Here is a 14,804-nt window from a genome sequence, read left to right as displayed (position 1 = left end):
CCGATTGCCGCTTTTGGAGTAATCCTGCGGGTCGAGGAATCTGGGTGATATTTTATTGTAACAACGGAGGTCTACTTTCGCGTCGTAGTGAAGAAAGCGGTGCGTTTTGTGGCACGAGGAGCGGTACATGTGAAATGATTTTGCGGCCACTGCCCCGTTGCGGGATTTGGTAATAAAAAACTTTCCGTGGGCGAGACTTCGTCGGAAAGGTGTACGAATTTAGCATTATTTGCAGGTCATTGGCAATAGATACAGATTTCATCCTGGCAGGCTCCACCTTTACGTACTTCTTAGCGTTAGAGCAGCCTTCGTAAATTCGTAGTTGAGTTTATTTCCCTGGATTACTTCAAGATCAATGTATGTTACAGGCAACTTGAGAGGAATCATAATCAGACTTCAGAAAGAAGCACGGCTCGCTTGCTCTACTTTCGTTGGTACTCTATCAAGCTCTCCCATCTACGGCCGAAAATACCAGAATCTTCACGAGCCTTTCGCCGTTGGTTTACTAGCCGGTCAGATTGAAGTTTGTCTGTTCCACAAACTGCTTGATCGCGAGTCACAACGGATGAATCTGACAACATTTAATTAGATACACCTCTTTATTTCTCTGTTAAAAAACCTAAAGTAGCTAAATACCATAGCATGGGCCTCGCAGTGAGAACTGATGACATGCTGTAGTACGCAACACTAGAAACCTGAAGGGTTTTAGTCCGCTAAAGATACGGATAAGACAGAGAGATGACTAAAAATAGGTGATCAGCTAGAGCTTCTACGATTTACACGATGTGCAGCCCTCTTACTAATAGTAGTGTGTGCTAGCTAGTTTTGGTCTGTGTACCACGCTCAATAAACGGCCCCGTAAATGATATTATTAAATGCATGCTCCCGATCATTGATGTAAAGTTCCAGCGGAACATGAATCTTGATTCGTTTAAGGATTCTGCCCCGGGAGTGTACCCATGGGTGACTACCGAAAGTGCGATGCCCCGCTACTATAAGAATCACTAGACCCCTATCAACCTGCTTGGATATTCAGCTTCTCATCTTGTCAAAAATTTAATCTCGTAACTCGTTAGAAAATAGGTTTCTTTATATTCTCTCGCCCTCCTTCTCTCCTTTCAAATATTTGAAGGCTTTTGGTAGATATAAGGAAACGGCTACGACGTATATTGACTTGTTCAGTACCGAGTAGTTCCAAACGGTATTTAGCTAATCGACACATCTACGTTTTACCAATTTAATATAGAACCGAAACACTAAGTAAGGCTCCTCGCAACCTTAGGAGTAGGCCTATAATGTCCGAGAACAAGCAAGACCCTCAAACATCAAGCCAATTGCCTCTCGCCATGAGCAACAATATCACTAACGAAATAAGTGCTAGACCACGGATCTGAGGAATCTTTGACGAGGAAGCCAGTTGATGACTACGCTTTGATGTTAAGCAAGGCATTAGGAAAACGGCATAAGGCTTGAAAAACAGCCGCAAAGTCAAACGTCATACTTGAGAAGCCGGACTCTCTACTACGGACAGAAGGTATGTCGAAGCCCGAAACGAATGCTGAGTTGGAACTGAGGCATGCGGAACAGAAGACAGCAGACTCGCACTTGGACTTGACGGGGCCGGACTGCAAGGTATCGTCTGATGCAATGCAAACGCTCACCGAAGAGGAGTAGGCTGTTGCCATACTGATGTCCATATGCGGGCTCGGTCATGGACCGTGGTGCCTGCCATCGGATCGTCGAGAACAGTTGCTTCGTGATCACGAAGCTTAGGTGGACGGGGATGCGGCTGATTTTGATGTCGGATAAAGTAACTAAGATGAACAACAAGAATTCGACAGTTCCGACAAAGCCGGAAACCGGGGATGCACGGCGTTGATCGTCGTCACTGCCACTACGCTTCATAGCTCCGAAAAATTTTGCGGAGCTAATCGATGCGCCAGCCATTTCATACGGTCAAGTACACTGAGCAGAGACATATCCTCATTGCTCATGGTCTTTGGGCTCAACGCTTCGAAGGTCAAGGAGATCAGTAGGGGCTATCGCGAATTTTCAGCGAAGACGAATGCTGGGCACTCTATGAAAAAGGTTGGTTGGGTGGGTTCCAGAATTGTGGCTTGTAGAAAGAAGATTGTCCCCTCATGATGTACAATTGGTATCCTTTGAAAATTGAACACACGTAGAACACGTGGGAACGGGTGAGCGACGCTACTTTTTGAGTGCATACGTTCAACTTAGCAGTGTCAAGGATTTCACAATTAACCACCATGGTCTTCAGAGGACTGTCATCAAGTGCGAAGCGCTGTGGGAGAAGTATCGTTGGACGGAGTCGGGCTGATGGGTTGGCGTTAGTGGATTCCCGAATAGGAAAGTCGGATAGACGGAGATGGTGTTGGGCTGGGGGTTCGGGTATTCCCGCGTGGATCGGCAATGTTCAGAAAATAGGCTGCTGACGGGGTTGAAACGCATGGGCAAGTTCGATTCGCTACAGCCATGGTCGGAGAAGTCGATGTGCAGAGGAAGGATTCGTATCCCGGTCGTCAATGCAGCTGCGACGGTTCGGGGACGGCGCAGATCAAACTTCACAGCAAGCATGGCGCACGGAAGAAAGATGCCGTGGAGATGATGGCAGGGAAAAGCAGGGTGGACAGAGCCGACGCAGCGGCCAAAAGCTGGCTTCCAAAGGACCAGCATCTCCACAAGTTGCCACGTGACACGGGCGGGCAGGCCCATGCCCTCGTCTCGCCCGTCGCACGATTGCGTGTCGATCATCCACGGTTTCTAGACGACGCCTCATCTCCAAGGCATAAATTGAGCGCGATGCCGGGTAGCCGATGGGATCTGGTCAGTCGGCGGGGTGCAAGACCATGTAAAAGCTTGGAGCAGCCTTTGTTTCCGGGTGGCAGCCAGGGAGGGTGGTGATGGTCGGCGGGCTCGGGGATATGGCGGCGCAGCGTACAGCAGCGCATTGCAGCGCCCAGGCTCTTAGGCGGGCTGGAGGAACGGAGTAGCTTGGCCTGGTGTCACGGCGGAAAGCTCATCAGTCAGTCGGCGCAGCAGGCCAAGCGCGGCTCGCGCCTGTGCTTGACGTAACGCCAACTCGCGACGACGACAGTGCGCAAACGAAGCGAGGCGGCCATGTCCCATGTGCTCGGCCTGGGCCGGCGGCAGCGGCAAACAAACAACACAGGGCTGCGCGCAGGATGCAGGCCATGCAGCAGGTACGGCGGCCAGTGCTGGGCGAGCCGCGTCGAGCAGACGGGCGGCCGGCGCGGCTTGGCAGTGGTTTCAGCAAGTCGGGCCTCCGCCCCCTCCTCTCCAGGAAGGCCGGCCAGGTGAGAGCCCAGCTGGCGGCGTGCGCTGTTTCCCACGGACACGCGCCTTGGCTCTCGTGGGCGCCGGGCCCGATGGCTGGCCGGGCCCGCCACAGCGACGCGGCGGTGGAGCCGTGGAGCTGCAGTACGAGCTGGCCGCGCGCAGCAGCGGGTGCAACGCAAACGGGCGCGGTGCTGGGCGCGGTGCTCGTGGGCTTGGTGACGGCATGGTGATTTCCCGGCGACACGGCGATCGGCGGAGTCGTGTGCGCGCGGTCGCTCGGTCGCTGGGCTGGGCTGCGCCAAGGCGCACGTGAGGGCGATGGGCAAGGCAGTCGCCGGCCGCCCTCAGCAGCAGCACAAAGCGGGCGGCACGGCGGCGCCGTTTCACCCAGCACGCAAGCACGCAAACAGATCGGCCCCCGCCCCTGCGTCGCATCCGTGATGCAGCCAGCGTGCCGCGCAGCCGGCGAGTGGAGCGGCGCCGGCGACGACGGAGACGACAGAGCCGACGGAGGCGACGACGACGACGACGCCGGGTGCTAGCGCGGCTGGGTGCTTGGCGGGCCGCACGCGAAAATCAGGCGGCGCGAGCGACAAGAGCTTGGGAGCGTCGAGTGGCATAGGGGCGTGTGGTCCAGTTGGTGCCGCATCTTCCGCCTTGGACCGAGCCAGAGGCAGCGTCTCAGCAGCGCTGGGCGGCGGACGCAGCGTGCGGGCGCGGGCGCTGATTGGGCCAGGCGCGGCGCCAAGCCGACTGTGTGGACAGCCAAGTCTCCAAGACCGCAACCCCAAGCACATCAATCATCAATGTAGTCCACGTCCTCGCTCTCCTCCCGAAGGGGACCTCCCCTTCCTCTTATATGTCATGGCACCACGTTACACACCACCCACCCGCGCGCCCCTCGACCGCCGTACAAGAAGCTCCCCGCCTCCGCCCATGCCGGCCCTCTGAGCGCTGCCAAGACCTCCCACTGCCCCCCATGGCGACGCCCATCGCCTGCCCGGCCCCGGCCGCCCTGCTGCACCGCGAGCCCAGCAGGCCCGTCCGCCAGACCCGCCGCCTCTCGTCGCCATGCGACGCCATTCCCAGCGTCGTCGTCGCCGCGACGCAGCGCGTGCCCAAACCGCCCTCGCACGCCCCTGCGCCCCGCCGCCCTGGCTCGCCGCATTCCTCGCCAAAACCCGCGCCCGCCGCGTACCCACCCTCCGGCCACGACTCTGTCATCTCCACGCCCAGCTCGCCCGGCCAACTCTACTCGCAGAGCGCCTCGTCCAGCTCAAATACCAGCCGCGATGCCCGCGATGCCCGCGATGCCCGCCATAGCCTCGCCCAGTCGCTGCCCCTCGCCGCCGACGACGACGAGAAGGCCGCCCTGTCGCTGCCCGTCCAGCCCGTCGTGCGCGCCAGCCCGCCCCGCAGCATGGTGCTAGACCTGGAGAAGCAGAGCTACGCCCCTCAGTCCAACAACCGCCGCTCCGTCAGGAACCACCTGTCCGCGAGCGGTGCCCCGGACCCCTACCCTCCCGCCGATGCGGACGAGGTCGATCTGGAGGACAAAGCCTTCAAGATCCTCGTACGTCTTTGCCGAAGCCGGTGCCCCCGTCCGCCGCCGCGCTAACCCGTCTCGCAGCTCCATCTCTCCGGCTTTGCCTGCCTCGTCTCGTTCGCCATCTCGCTCTGGACTCTGTTCGCCGTCGTCATTGCTGCCCTGCTGCAGCCGCTGCGCTTCTGCAGCATGCGTCCCAACTACCGGGAGCAACTCGTCGACTTCCTCAGCCCCTCGCTGCGCCTGCAGTTCCGTCTCATCTACAGCGCTCCCCTGTCGTCCATGTACAACACCCCTCTACTATTAATCGTCTGTCTCCTATCACCTTTCGTCGCCATCGGCGTTGCCATTGCCGCCTGGATCTCCGCCTCGTTCTGGATTTTCGCTGCCATCATCGGCGACCCAGGCCCCATGGACGACCACAACGATGGCCGTGAGGCTGTTCTCACCGTTCGCGCGTACTGGGAATCCTGGCTTCTCCGGGCCCTGAGATGATGGCCATGGGTGCATCTTTCAATCCTACCTTATCAGCACGGCGCTTGAAATACATCGCCGCGACCACGACATGACGAACATAAAGACGCGCAACTCTACATTCACAGAGACCGGTGTGACTTGAGTGATATCAAGGAGCATTGAGCCTCGTTTCGTCCTACCGGACACTGCACACGGGGCTGTTGTACTACAGGTGTACCTTCTTTCGACGATGCATAGCCAGTGGAGTATGGGATCCGGCGTTTGTTGAGTTTGACAGGTGGATTGGTCCGTTTTTGGGCAAAGCGGCCGCGGTCACCACTGGAGCCTGCAGCCTTTCACGGGGTTGAGCGGCCGCGAAACAGCCGCTGGGAAGCCATCTGAACCATACCAATCCATTCTGGCGGCAACCTTTTTCGATACCAACCTTTTCATCTTTTCAATACGGCTTGGAGCGAGGGTTTTTGATTTTTACTTGTGGACGGGAACTCTAGGCGGACTAAGGAACGGCGGTGTGTGGGAACCGGTTTATACCCAAACTTGTGTGCATGTCGAGATTTTTTTTTGTGCATCCGACCATTTTGTACGCACTGTACTTGCAACAACGGAGAAAAAAGGTGTAAGGATATGTTTATTTTTTGTTTTTGAGATATCATAGCCTACAGATGGCAGAGCGAAATACTACCTCCCTCAAAAGTTCTCGAATTTTGTGTTCCACCATCACTTGAGCAAGGGTGGCGCAGAAAGCGCGCATGGTGGCAGCCCGGATCGGCTCCACTCTGGATCATAGTATGTATGTACATACCAAGAAAATATCTTGGCACAGTCTTAGATGCTCGGAAATACCGAGCCCTTGGCTCGCACCTCCCACTTTCCGTCCTAGACGACGTAATTGTTCAATAAGCTGGACTTTGGCTGCTGAGCGATCGCATCTCTCCCTTTTCCGATTCGACGCATCTCGGGATTGGGGGGGAGGGGAGTTTGTTCCGAAGCACATGGTCTGGGGCCGAGAATGCGTCCTTTCTTCCTCTCTCTCGGCCCCAGACCGCCTAAAGAAAAGATTAGGGCAAAAATCCTCCTCCTTGGCTGCAGCCGGAGAAGAGAAAAAAAAGAGAGCATTCAGCCGGCCGGACGGGAAGATGACTGTTTCGCTTGGCTACCAAGCGCCGCCTCTTCTTCTTCTTCTTTTTCCCCCCTTGTGCTTTTCAGTAGTGTACTTGGCTTGGAAAGGAACCGAGGCATACGCTGTTGGAGCAGGAGAATGGTTACTAGAGGCGAATGGGGCACCCTTGCGAGCTCCAGACTGCGTCAGTGGCATGGCATGGCACGCGAGAGGAGCAACGCGCTGCAGGACTGGGGCATTCGCGGTCTGACTCCCCAGTCTCGGCAGCGCGGCGGACGGGCGTGTGTGTGTGTGTGCGTGTGTGTATAAGTGTGCATGTGATGTGCTGGCCGCATCACACATACACCGCAGCCGGGCCGTTTGTGATGTTCGTGTGCTTGGGACTCGTTGGGGTGGGTTTGCTCGGCGCTGCGAGAATGGGACGACACTTGCGGATGCCGCAAGTATGCGGTCAATATCGGCTTTGGTAATAATGTGCCATGGCTTTGCAGTTGAACACTTGCTTCAGGCAAGACGGGTGCACGGATATGCGGGTAGCTCGAGTCAGAACGGGATGAAGGGAGGAGGGATCGTCCATGCGGGTAGGGCGAGATGGAAGATTGGAGGGAGAGAGCGGGGTTGGCGGAAGTTTTACTCACAGAGAGGGGCGCTTGCGCAGACGATATCCTTATTTCCCGTTTTCCTACGTCACGGACTTGTCTGATGGTGTTGCCTATCTTCTCGCACTTTTGCTTTCTCTTCGACCGTCAGGGTTTGATTGAAATGATGGGTCAGAATGACCGGGAATACATCCTTGATCTCATTATGTCGCTATCCATCTGGGTTCACTGGAGTGTCTTCCATACTCTCCGTCTTTGCTTGGCCCTTTGCGCGGGTAACGGTGGTCTTGGCTTGCCAAGAGGAGGAGAGGGGGATTGCGGGTCTTGGTTGTTTCTTGGAAGGTCAGCTGTGACATTATCGCTTCTCCGCCCTTCTCTCACCAAGACTCCGCCGGCCACTTGGCAGCCGGAAAGACAGCTAAACGCGCCTACCAGTACGAGATGCTGATACAGGCTAGTCGTGCCACCCCACAAGCGTCTGCTATGTATGACTGCCACCCACTTACTCGCGCATCAAGTATGCGGCAGGTCACAGGTCACTCACCTTCCTACCACAAGCCGGAAACTCTGCAGGAAAGCTAGGAGAGAGCTCGGCATACCAAGCCGAGCTTCCTCGACCGCAATGAGTAAGGCCCTAAGCAGCGACAACCAAGCGGTCTTCACCAATACGTGAATGCGCTGTCGATCAGCCGGGAAATTCGATGAACGATCAGGTAACAGCATGGCCAGTTATGCCAGGAATCGTATTGGCCTTCTATAGAGAGACCGTGTTGGAGCTGTTGTAAAGTCTGCGCAAAGTTGCGAAGGGAATCTCCTCGAAAGTATATACTTGAGATTGTTCAGCATGTGATGAAAGCAAGAAAATAGTCTCAGGCTACGTGCGCCAAAGCGTTGATCAGTGAATGGAAAGTCAACCGATTTAGCGCGGGGACCAATGGCATGGATTAAAGGCGAATGCTGTAAAGAACGATGGAAGTCGCAAGGCTCGCGGCTTGGCGCAGCCAGCGGTAGAGACGTACAAACCTCTTTTGAGCAGACAGTGAGGGGTTTCAAAAGCAATAATACAGCCCAGATGCCTTGGCGAATTCAAAAGCTAATGTTAGCCTTTCTCGGATCAATAATGGTGATGGGCAAGGCTACCAGTGCCAACCTCCAAGGAACACTGTTTGCGCATGGCAACCACAGGGGCCGGGTTGGCAAAAGATGCACACATGGCCTGACTTCACCAGGGATGCGACGTGATGTTGATGTTCTGAAGCCGGGAGCGAGCTGCGTAGGCCAAGAGGTGGGTCAACCGGAGGAATTTCCGGCGTCCCGCCCCACGCCAAGAATGCGAGCATCCCTGGGTGTCGGAGAGAAAAAAGGCAAGGGGGAAAGGACCAGGAACGGGTTATCGGATTCGCTGCGTGCCTGAGCCAAGCAAGGCACAGCCGTGTGGGAGACAGCTGGCCAATGCGCACGCCAAGGCATGTAGTTGGCTTCACATGGACCGTCTTCAGCCGTGGCTCTGTCTCTCTTTCTTGACCTGCGGTACGACAAGCTGGCAGGGCGAAGTCTCGGATTGGATATATGCCAGCATTATTATTATTTCACAACCTTCCCTTCATGCCTTCTTGGCGCCGCTTGCCTTCCACGCGCTCAGGATGAGGTTGACAATATGTTGGACGTTCTTCCCATTCTTGACCTGGGCAAAGATGGTGGGGCCGCCCTCGCTGGCAAACGGGTCAGCTTCAGCATTCCATTCCAGCACGATGGCAGTACTCACCGCATCTTCCTCGCGTCCCTCTCCATGACGCCCAGATCGGCGCCCACAATCTCGGCCAGGTCTGTCTTGTTGACGACAAGCAAGTCGCTCTGGGTGATGCCGGGGCCGCCCTTGCGCGGAATCTTGTCGCCGCCGCTCACGTCGATGACGTAGATGATGAAGTCGGCCAGCTCGCGGCTGTAGTTGGCGGCCAGGTTGTCGCCGCCACTCTCGATCAGCAGCAGCTCCGTGTTGAACTCGCGATGCAGGTCCTCCAGGGCGGCCAGGTTGGTGGAGATGTCCTCGCGCACGGCAGCATGGGGGCAGCCGCCGGTCTCAATGGCGCGGATGCGCTCGGCGGGCAGGGCGTTGTTCCGGGTCAGGAACTCGCAGTCTTCGCGGGTGAAGATGTCGTTGGTCACGGCGGCGATGCTGTAGCTGTCGCGCAGCGCGAGGCAGAGGGCCAGCATGAGGGCCGTCTTGCCGGATCCCACCGGGCTGCATCCAAGCTGTCAGCTAGGCCATCTGCGCGCGCCCAAGCCATGCCTACCCGCCAATGCCAATGGTGAAGGCGCGATCCTCCCAGGTCCTGCCTTCGATGATGGGCATCTCCCGCCCCAGGTACGAGCCGGGGCCGTCGAGGATCTCGTGGGTGTGGCCATGGTCGGCGCCGGCGTGCGAGTGCGACGCTCCGCCGTCGTGCGAATGCGAGTGTGCCATTGCGGTCGAGGATTGCACAGCGTACGTACGCAGACAATTGAGCGCGGGATCAGTGGGAGATGGAGCGGCGAAATCATGGGCATGGGCCGCAGGAGTGGGGCAGCTGAGGGCGGGGCATGCGCCGTGGGTCTTCCCTGTCGCCTGGTCAGAGCTTCCAACACCACACTCACCATCACCACAGTTTCACTTTCCTTCCTATCGAGCGCTGCTGCCCGGAGTCTCGGTGGGTGGTTTTCGTGTAGTAGGGCCGTTGTCGTGGCCGGTACTGCGTGGTCCTAGGAAACACGCCCGCTGCCAAGACGATGCATTTCTCAGTCATTCCACTTCCCTGCCATATGTTCGCATGGGAAGTGGCACACCCATTAATTGCATCAGGCGCCTAGATCTTCGGAAGGGCTGATTGTTCCCGGTGTTGATGCTTTTCCTAGCATCTCTTCTACCTGCCCAAGCTCTATACACTCCCTGACGGCCACGGGCCTTGTTAGCGACCGTCTCTCTCCGTCATCTAGGCCGATGAGCTTTGAAGGTATGCTCAGATCGACTGCTTCAATGCTTGAGCTGGGCTCGACATACCAGACTTTCTTCTTCAGGGCCGAACAATCACAGCCGTTGGTGAGATTGCTTGTGGGAACTTCAATGTTTCCATGCCTAGATCTAGTTCTATTTCGTTGCACCATCAACCGCCCACGTTATGAGTCGATTCGCCGTCTTTAGTGAACTCTGTTTTGGAACTGTCCTCGACATTGCTGCTTGCGCGTCACTCTTCCGCGTGTCGCCGGCTCTGGCAGCACCCTGGTGTAGCTATCATCGTGGCCAATGGCGATCCCATGGACGCTGTCGTGAAGAGCATTCTGACTGCCACAGTTCTATGCATCCGATCACAGTACGTAGCTGCATCAATCAAAACCGTACAATGGGTCGCAATGCAACAGACAATGACACTGCGTGATGGCGTCACCGGGACAAGTCTGAGGACGAGATCCTACCTCTACAAGACGATAGCTTGCGAAGCATTCCCACGTAGCCACAACTTTGCCGTTGAGCCGGCGTATCTGCGCCTCCACGTACCTCTGTCCACATGGTATCGTCACCCAGGCTCATCGTTTCCAGATGTGCGCGCCACGCTGGGAGGAGGCTGCCTGCCTCTGCTCATTGGTCTGAGAGCGTGGCGCTGGGAAGAAAGAAACCTTGCGAGCTGTGGTGAGGTAACAGCCTCTGCGCGTCTTCGATGGTGCGATGCGGAACAGATTCGTGTCATCTGTTGCAAGCTTAGAGTCAGTGATCAAATGGACAGAAACTTGGCTATCTGCGCAGTGCGCTTGCCGGCGAGCTTGCCGAGTCTTGCAATATCCAGGTGCGTGCCGATGCTTGGAGACACTACCATGAGGTCTTTTGCGCTCTACCAAACAAGCTATGGAGCCATCTCTTCCTGCTTCACTCGTCGTGGTGAACAAGTGCGCTCAAATCACCTGTTGCCCAGATGGAAGGTTCTCGGTCCTCTGGAGGCTCCGCCGCATGCATTACGTCAAAGGAAGGTGCCCGTCTGCCGAACACATTCGCTGCGCCTTCCATTTTTGGTTTAGCACATAGCGTTGTCCTGCCAATGGGTGCAGCCGACCCCGTGCCTCCGGATCAACTACTCCCGCCGAGCAACCCATAAAAACCCCCCTCTTCCGCTCCAAATCCTCTTTTCTTCTTTTCTTCTTTAGCTCTCTTTGCCTTTTGGCTTAGATCAAGTGTAGTAACTGTTCTTTTTAGTTTAATCTCTAGAACGCCCCTACGGGGGTCTACTACTTTGCTTGTTTTTAGAACCTGATCGGTGGCCGCTGAGCTCCGCTTATGTCACTGATCACAGTGTCGCCTGTATTGCACTGTCTCGGGCTGATGCGAACTTACTTTTCGTTGTTCTTCTCTAGCCATGCGCTGGAGGACGAGGAAGAGGCTTTTTCAACTCAATCTGAGGGACTTGAAGACATCTTAAGGTCTTTGCACGGTGAGGCCATTTCATCGCCGTGGCTGTCTGCCTTGCATCATCTTTCCTTCAGTGAGAAGGTTTCTCACGACAGAGATCATGGTGTTGGGGTTTGTGGGCTGTCGCTCGCTGACCGGACACCGCAAGCCTGGGTTTTCCACCTAGCCACGGCACCCTCGGTCGCATTCTTCGTGCTTGCAACCTTGGGCGATTAGTTTCTTCGTGATTCTGAGCCTGAGCTGCGTGAACCCGCCCCATTTGCCGCACAGACGCGACCGCGGGTGGTCTTCATCCATTGCGCCCCCCTACGCACGCTGTCTGGAGTGAGCCATTTGACTGCGACAATGCATGCTAGAGGTCCAGCGCAGTATGAAGAAACTTCTAGGCCTTGCCATGCCTCAGCTATGGCAGCGCAGACATGCGCCCGCTGAACCGGCTCTCAACGCGACTGTCGCGAACGTATCTCGTGTTATCCAACATCCTGAGCGCACAATCTGATGAGCCGCATCGAAATTTCCACTATGTAGACCCTTAGTGACCCGTAGTTGGTGTCTGACCGCCCGGCAGGGCCCTCACTCCATGAACTGTCTGCGCGCGCGCCCGCTTCGCCTAGCCGCTCACAACCACTACCGACCAACCTCTGCCTCACTTCCTTGTCGCAAGCTTTGCAGACGTCCATCCTCCATCAACTCGCAGCCACAGATCCGTCTCATACCTCCACAGCAACCACCATGACGTCTGCCTCCGACTACCCCAGGACCATCAAGAAGCTGAAACATCGAGGCATGATTGTTGACGTGCCCGCCTTCAACCGCACAATCGCCGAGAAGGAACACGAGGGCTGCACTGCTAGCCCGACCATCCTTGAGGAGGTCATCAACAGTCGTCTGGCTCAGCGTGAGCGCGAGCTGACTTCCAGACGCGGCAGTGTCAAGGCTACAGTGACGCGTCTGGCCGAGAAGGCGTTGGCCGTGGGCCGTCTGGCAAAGACGAAGCTATTGGCTGCGCTCAAGCGCTAGGTGGTAAGTCAGCACAGAATATCTGGCGGTCTTGACAGCCGCTGGCTTGAGCGGAGGCTGATTGATCTCGAGTGGACAGCATCGCATGAGCACCGTGACAACTTGATCGTCCAAGAACCGTATACGTTCAGTCAGCATGACCATCCAGAATCCGCCAGGCGGAACACACGAGAGAGGTGTACAAGGGACTGTGAAAGGCATCAGGCAGTCATGGCAATGGGAGTCACTGGAAAACACTAGAAGCCTCTTTGGCTTCAAACAGTCGAATGTAATATTGCGAACTTGAGCGCCATGGTCTCTGAAAGTGAGCGTGTATCAAGCGTTCGCCCGCACTTCTGAGCGGTAGCAGTAGGAATCTGTTGAAGCGTCCCCTCCTTGTAGACGAATTTGATGCACCCTCAACCCTTCAAAAGCGTCTGCGCCGAGAAAAAAGTCCTTGTCTACCTCCATTCCTCCGCCCGGAAGCACGTCTACCTTTACCATCCACGCTCCCACACCGTCCGGGTAGAATTGGTCGTCCCAGGATGAGTACAACGAGTTGGTGAGGTAGATACGACGCCCATCGCGGCTAACCTCTACCATCTGCGGGCCGCCTCCCAGTGGTTCGTTTGGCCGCGACGGATGCGCCGATGGGTCGATGACCCCGCCCAGGCGAACGCTACCAGTCTCCTTGGGGTGCTTTGGATCACTGACATCGTACTGCTTCAGCTCTCCGGTGACCCAGCAAGACACGTAGAGGTAGCGGTCGTCGACAGACAAATCGATATCCGTGATGATAGGAGGCACCGGGCCGCCAAACGGCTGCAGCAGAGGCGGCAGCTTGCTCGCATCCTCGACCTTCTGCGCTGGGATGGTGATGACCTTTTCGACCTTCCATTTCTTCCCCTCGTCCTCTTTCCCCTCGTCCAGATACCACCGCCACACCGACCCAGACAAGTCCTTGGTCGACACCACCACGCCAACATACCCCCACGTCGCCTCAGGATCGTGCGACGGCCTGACCTCCAGCACCATCTGATGCTCCTCGCCGAGCTCGACGCGCTGGACGTGCCGCCCCTCGCGCAGGTCCCAAAAGTGCAGCGCGTGGCCGTACCGGTTCGCCAGCAGCAGCTCGGGCACCAGCCCGGCCTCGATCATGGACGGCGCGCCCCATTCGCTCGACACGAGCGTGTTGCGGTTGAGATGCCACCATGCGTCGTAATGGAAGCGCTGGGGGCCGCGCGCCGTCTCCCACGCGCGCAAGACGTCGAACGTGTCGTGGTCGAGCAGTGCGATGCCTCCTGGCAATGGCTGCCCGGCTGCTTCTTTCGCTTCTTTCTCTTCTTCTGCTTCTTGTCCTTCTGCTTTACCATCATCGGTGGCACCCTCACCACCGCCCCTGCCCCTGTCACTGCCCCCCAAGCACGTCACGAAGACGCCGGCCGGCCCACAGTGCACCGTATGGGGGCGCGAGTAGCCGGCCCTGTCGGCGAGCTCGGCGGCGGCCACGGTCTTAACGAGCACCGGCGCGCGAGGGTCGGGCGCGGTGTCGAGGACGAAGATGTCGGAGGAGCGCAGGCCAGGCACGATGAGGTAGCGACGCTGGAGGGAGGCGGCGGCGGGGCCGTGGCCGTGGCCGCAGTGCTTCAGGGCGCTCGAGCACGCGTTCCAGCCGAAGTGATGCAGCTCGCTGCCGGCGGGGACGTTGGTCTTGTGGACGGCGCGGCCGTAGGTGGCCGAGGCCCGGTCGAGGTCGACGACGAAGACGGCGTCTTCGTGCTTGTGCGCGGGATCGAAGCCGGCGACGTAGGCGAGCTGCTCGGCTGGGGCGGCCATGGCGTCGGCGGGCGTGCGGTAGAAGGTGGGGTCCATGGTGGTGGTGGATTTTGCTTGCGGTGCCTGTGGTTTGCTGGGTCGTTTTGACTTGGGCAAACGAGCTGCGGCGGGTTTTGTCTTTGCTTTGACTGAGCAGTGTAGCACAGGTGACTTGGCAGCTGGTTCGGCAGATGCGATGCCCGTCAATGCGAGTAGGCCATCGATGTTAGGTGAGGATCGGAGGGGCATGAGCACGTACTGTTTGCAACTCGTAGGATCTTGTTCGGATCTTCGATGCGGGGGAGTTGGTTAGGAAAGCCAGCAGCAGCCTCGGGGTGAGGAAGTCAGAGCAAGCATGCCTGACGTCGTTCTGCATCAGCGCTTGTGCGCCCCCGCACCTGCGCATCGTATGTTGGGACATACACGCACCTACAGTGTCTGTCACACTTCACTGCTTCTTGACAATATCAACGTCACAGGGAGGAGTTCCCGCAC

At 57.2% G+C, this 14,804-nt stretch overlaps 4 protein-coding genes across 4 annotated transcripts; 2 read left to right on the top strand and 2 right to left on the bottom strand.

Annotated features, from left to right (window-relative positions):
- Window positions 1-4,297: 4,297 nt before the first annotated feature.
- Window positions 4,298-5,359, top strand: BKCO1_1400019 (uncharacterized protein; the record flags this gene model as incomplete). The annotated part of the gene is made up of 2 exons (XM_020271092.1): window positions 4,298-4,891; window positions 4,949-5,359. 2 exons carry the CDS (start codon window positions 4,298-4,300, stop codon window positions 5,357-5,359), a joined length of 1,005 nt encoding a protein of 334 aa, XP_020132228.1.
- Window positions 5,360-8,663: 3,304 nt separating this feature from the next.
- Window positions 8,664-9,524, bottom strand: BKCO1_1400018 (urease accessory protein; the record flags this gene model as incomplete). The annotated part of the gene is made up of 3 exons (XM_020271091.1): window positions 8,664-8,772; window positions 8,826-9,302; window positions 9,355-9,524. The coding sequence occupies 3 exons, from the start codon at window positions 9,522-9,524 to the stop codon at window positions 8,664-8,666; spliced, it is 756 nt and encodes a 251-aa protein (XP_020132229.1).
- Window positions 9,525-12,227: 2,703 nt separating this feature from the next.
- Window positions 12,228-12,515, top strand: BKCO1_1400017 (uncharacterized protein; the record flags this gene model as incomplete). Its single annotated transcript, XM_020271084.1, has 1 exon — window positions 12,228-12,515. One exon carries the CDS (start codon window positions 12,228-12,230, stop codon window positions 12,513-12,515), a length of 288 nt encoding a protein of 95 aa, XP_020132236.1.
- A 315-nt stretch (window positions 12,516-12,830) lies between these two features.
- On the bottom strand, window positions 12,831-14,558 carry BKCO1_1400016 (selenium-binding protein; the record flags this gene model as incomplete). The annotated part of the gene is made up of 1 exon (XM_020271073.1): window positions 12,831-14,558. One exon carries the CDS (start codon window positions 14,556-14,558, stop codon window positions 12,831-12,833), a length of 1,728 nt encoding a protein of 575 aa, XP_020132237.1.
- Between the last annotated feature and the right edge of the window lie 246 nt (window positions 14,559-14,804).

This window comes from Diplodia corticola (genome assembly GCF_001883845.1).
Source record: "Diplodia corticola strain CBS 112549 chromosome Unknown scaffold14, whole genome shotgun sequence".
Lineage (NCBI taxonomy): Eukaryota > Fungi > Ascomycota > Dothideomycetes > Botryosphaeriales > Botryosphaeriaceae > Diplodia > Diplodia corticola.
Note: the sequence above shows the minus strand (reverse complement) of the source record. Positions and strands in the feature narration are given on the sequence as shown.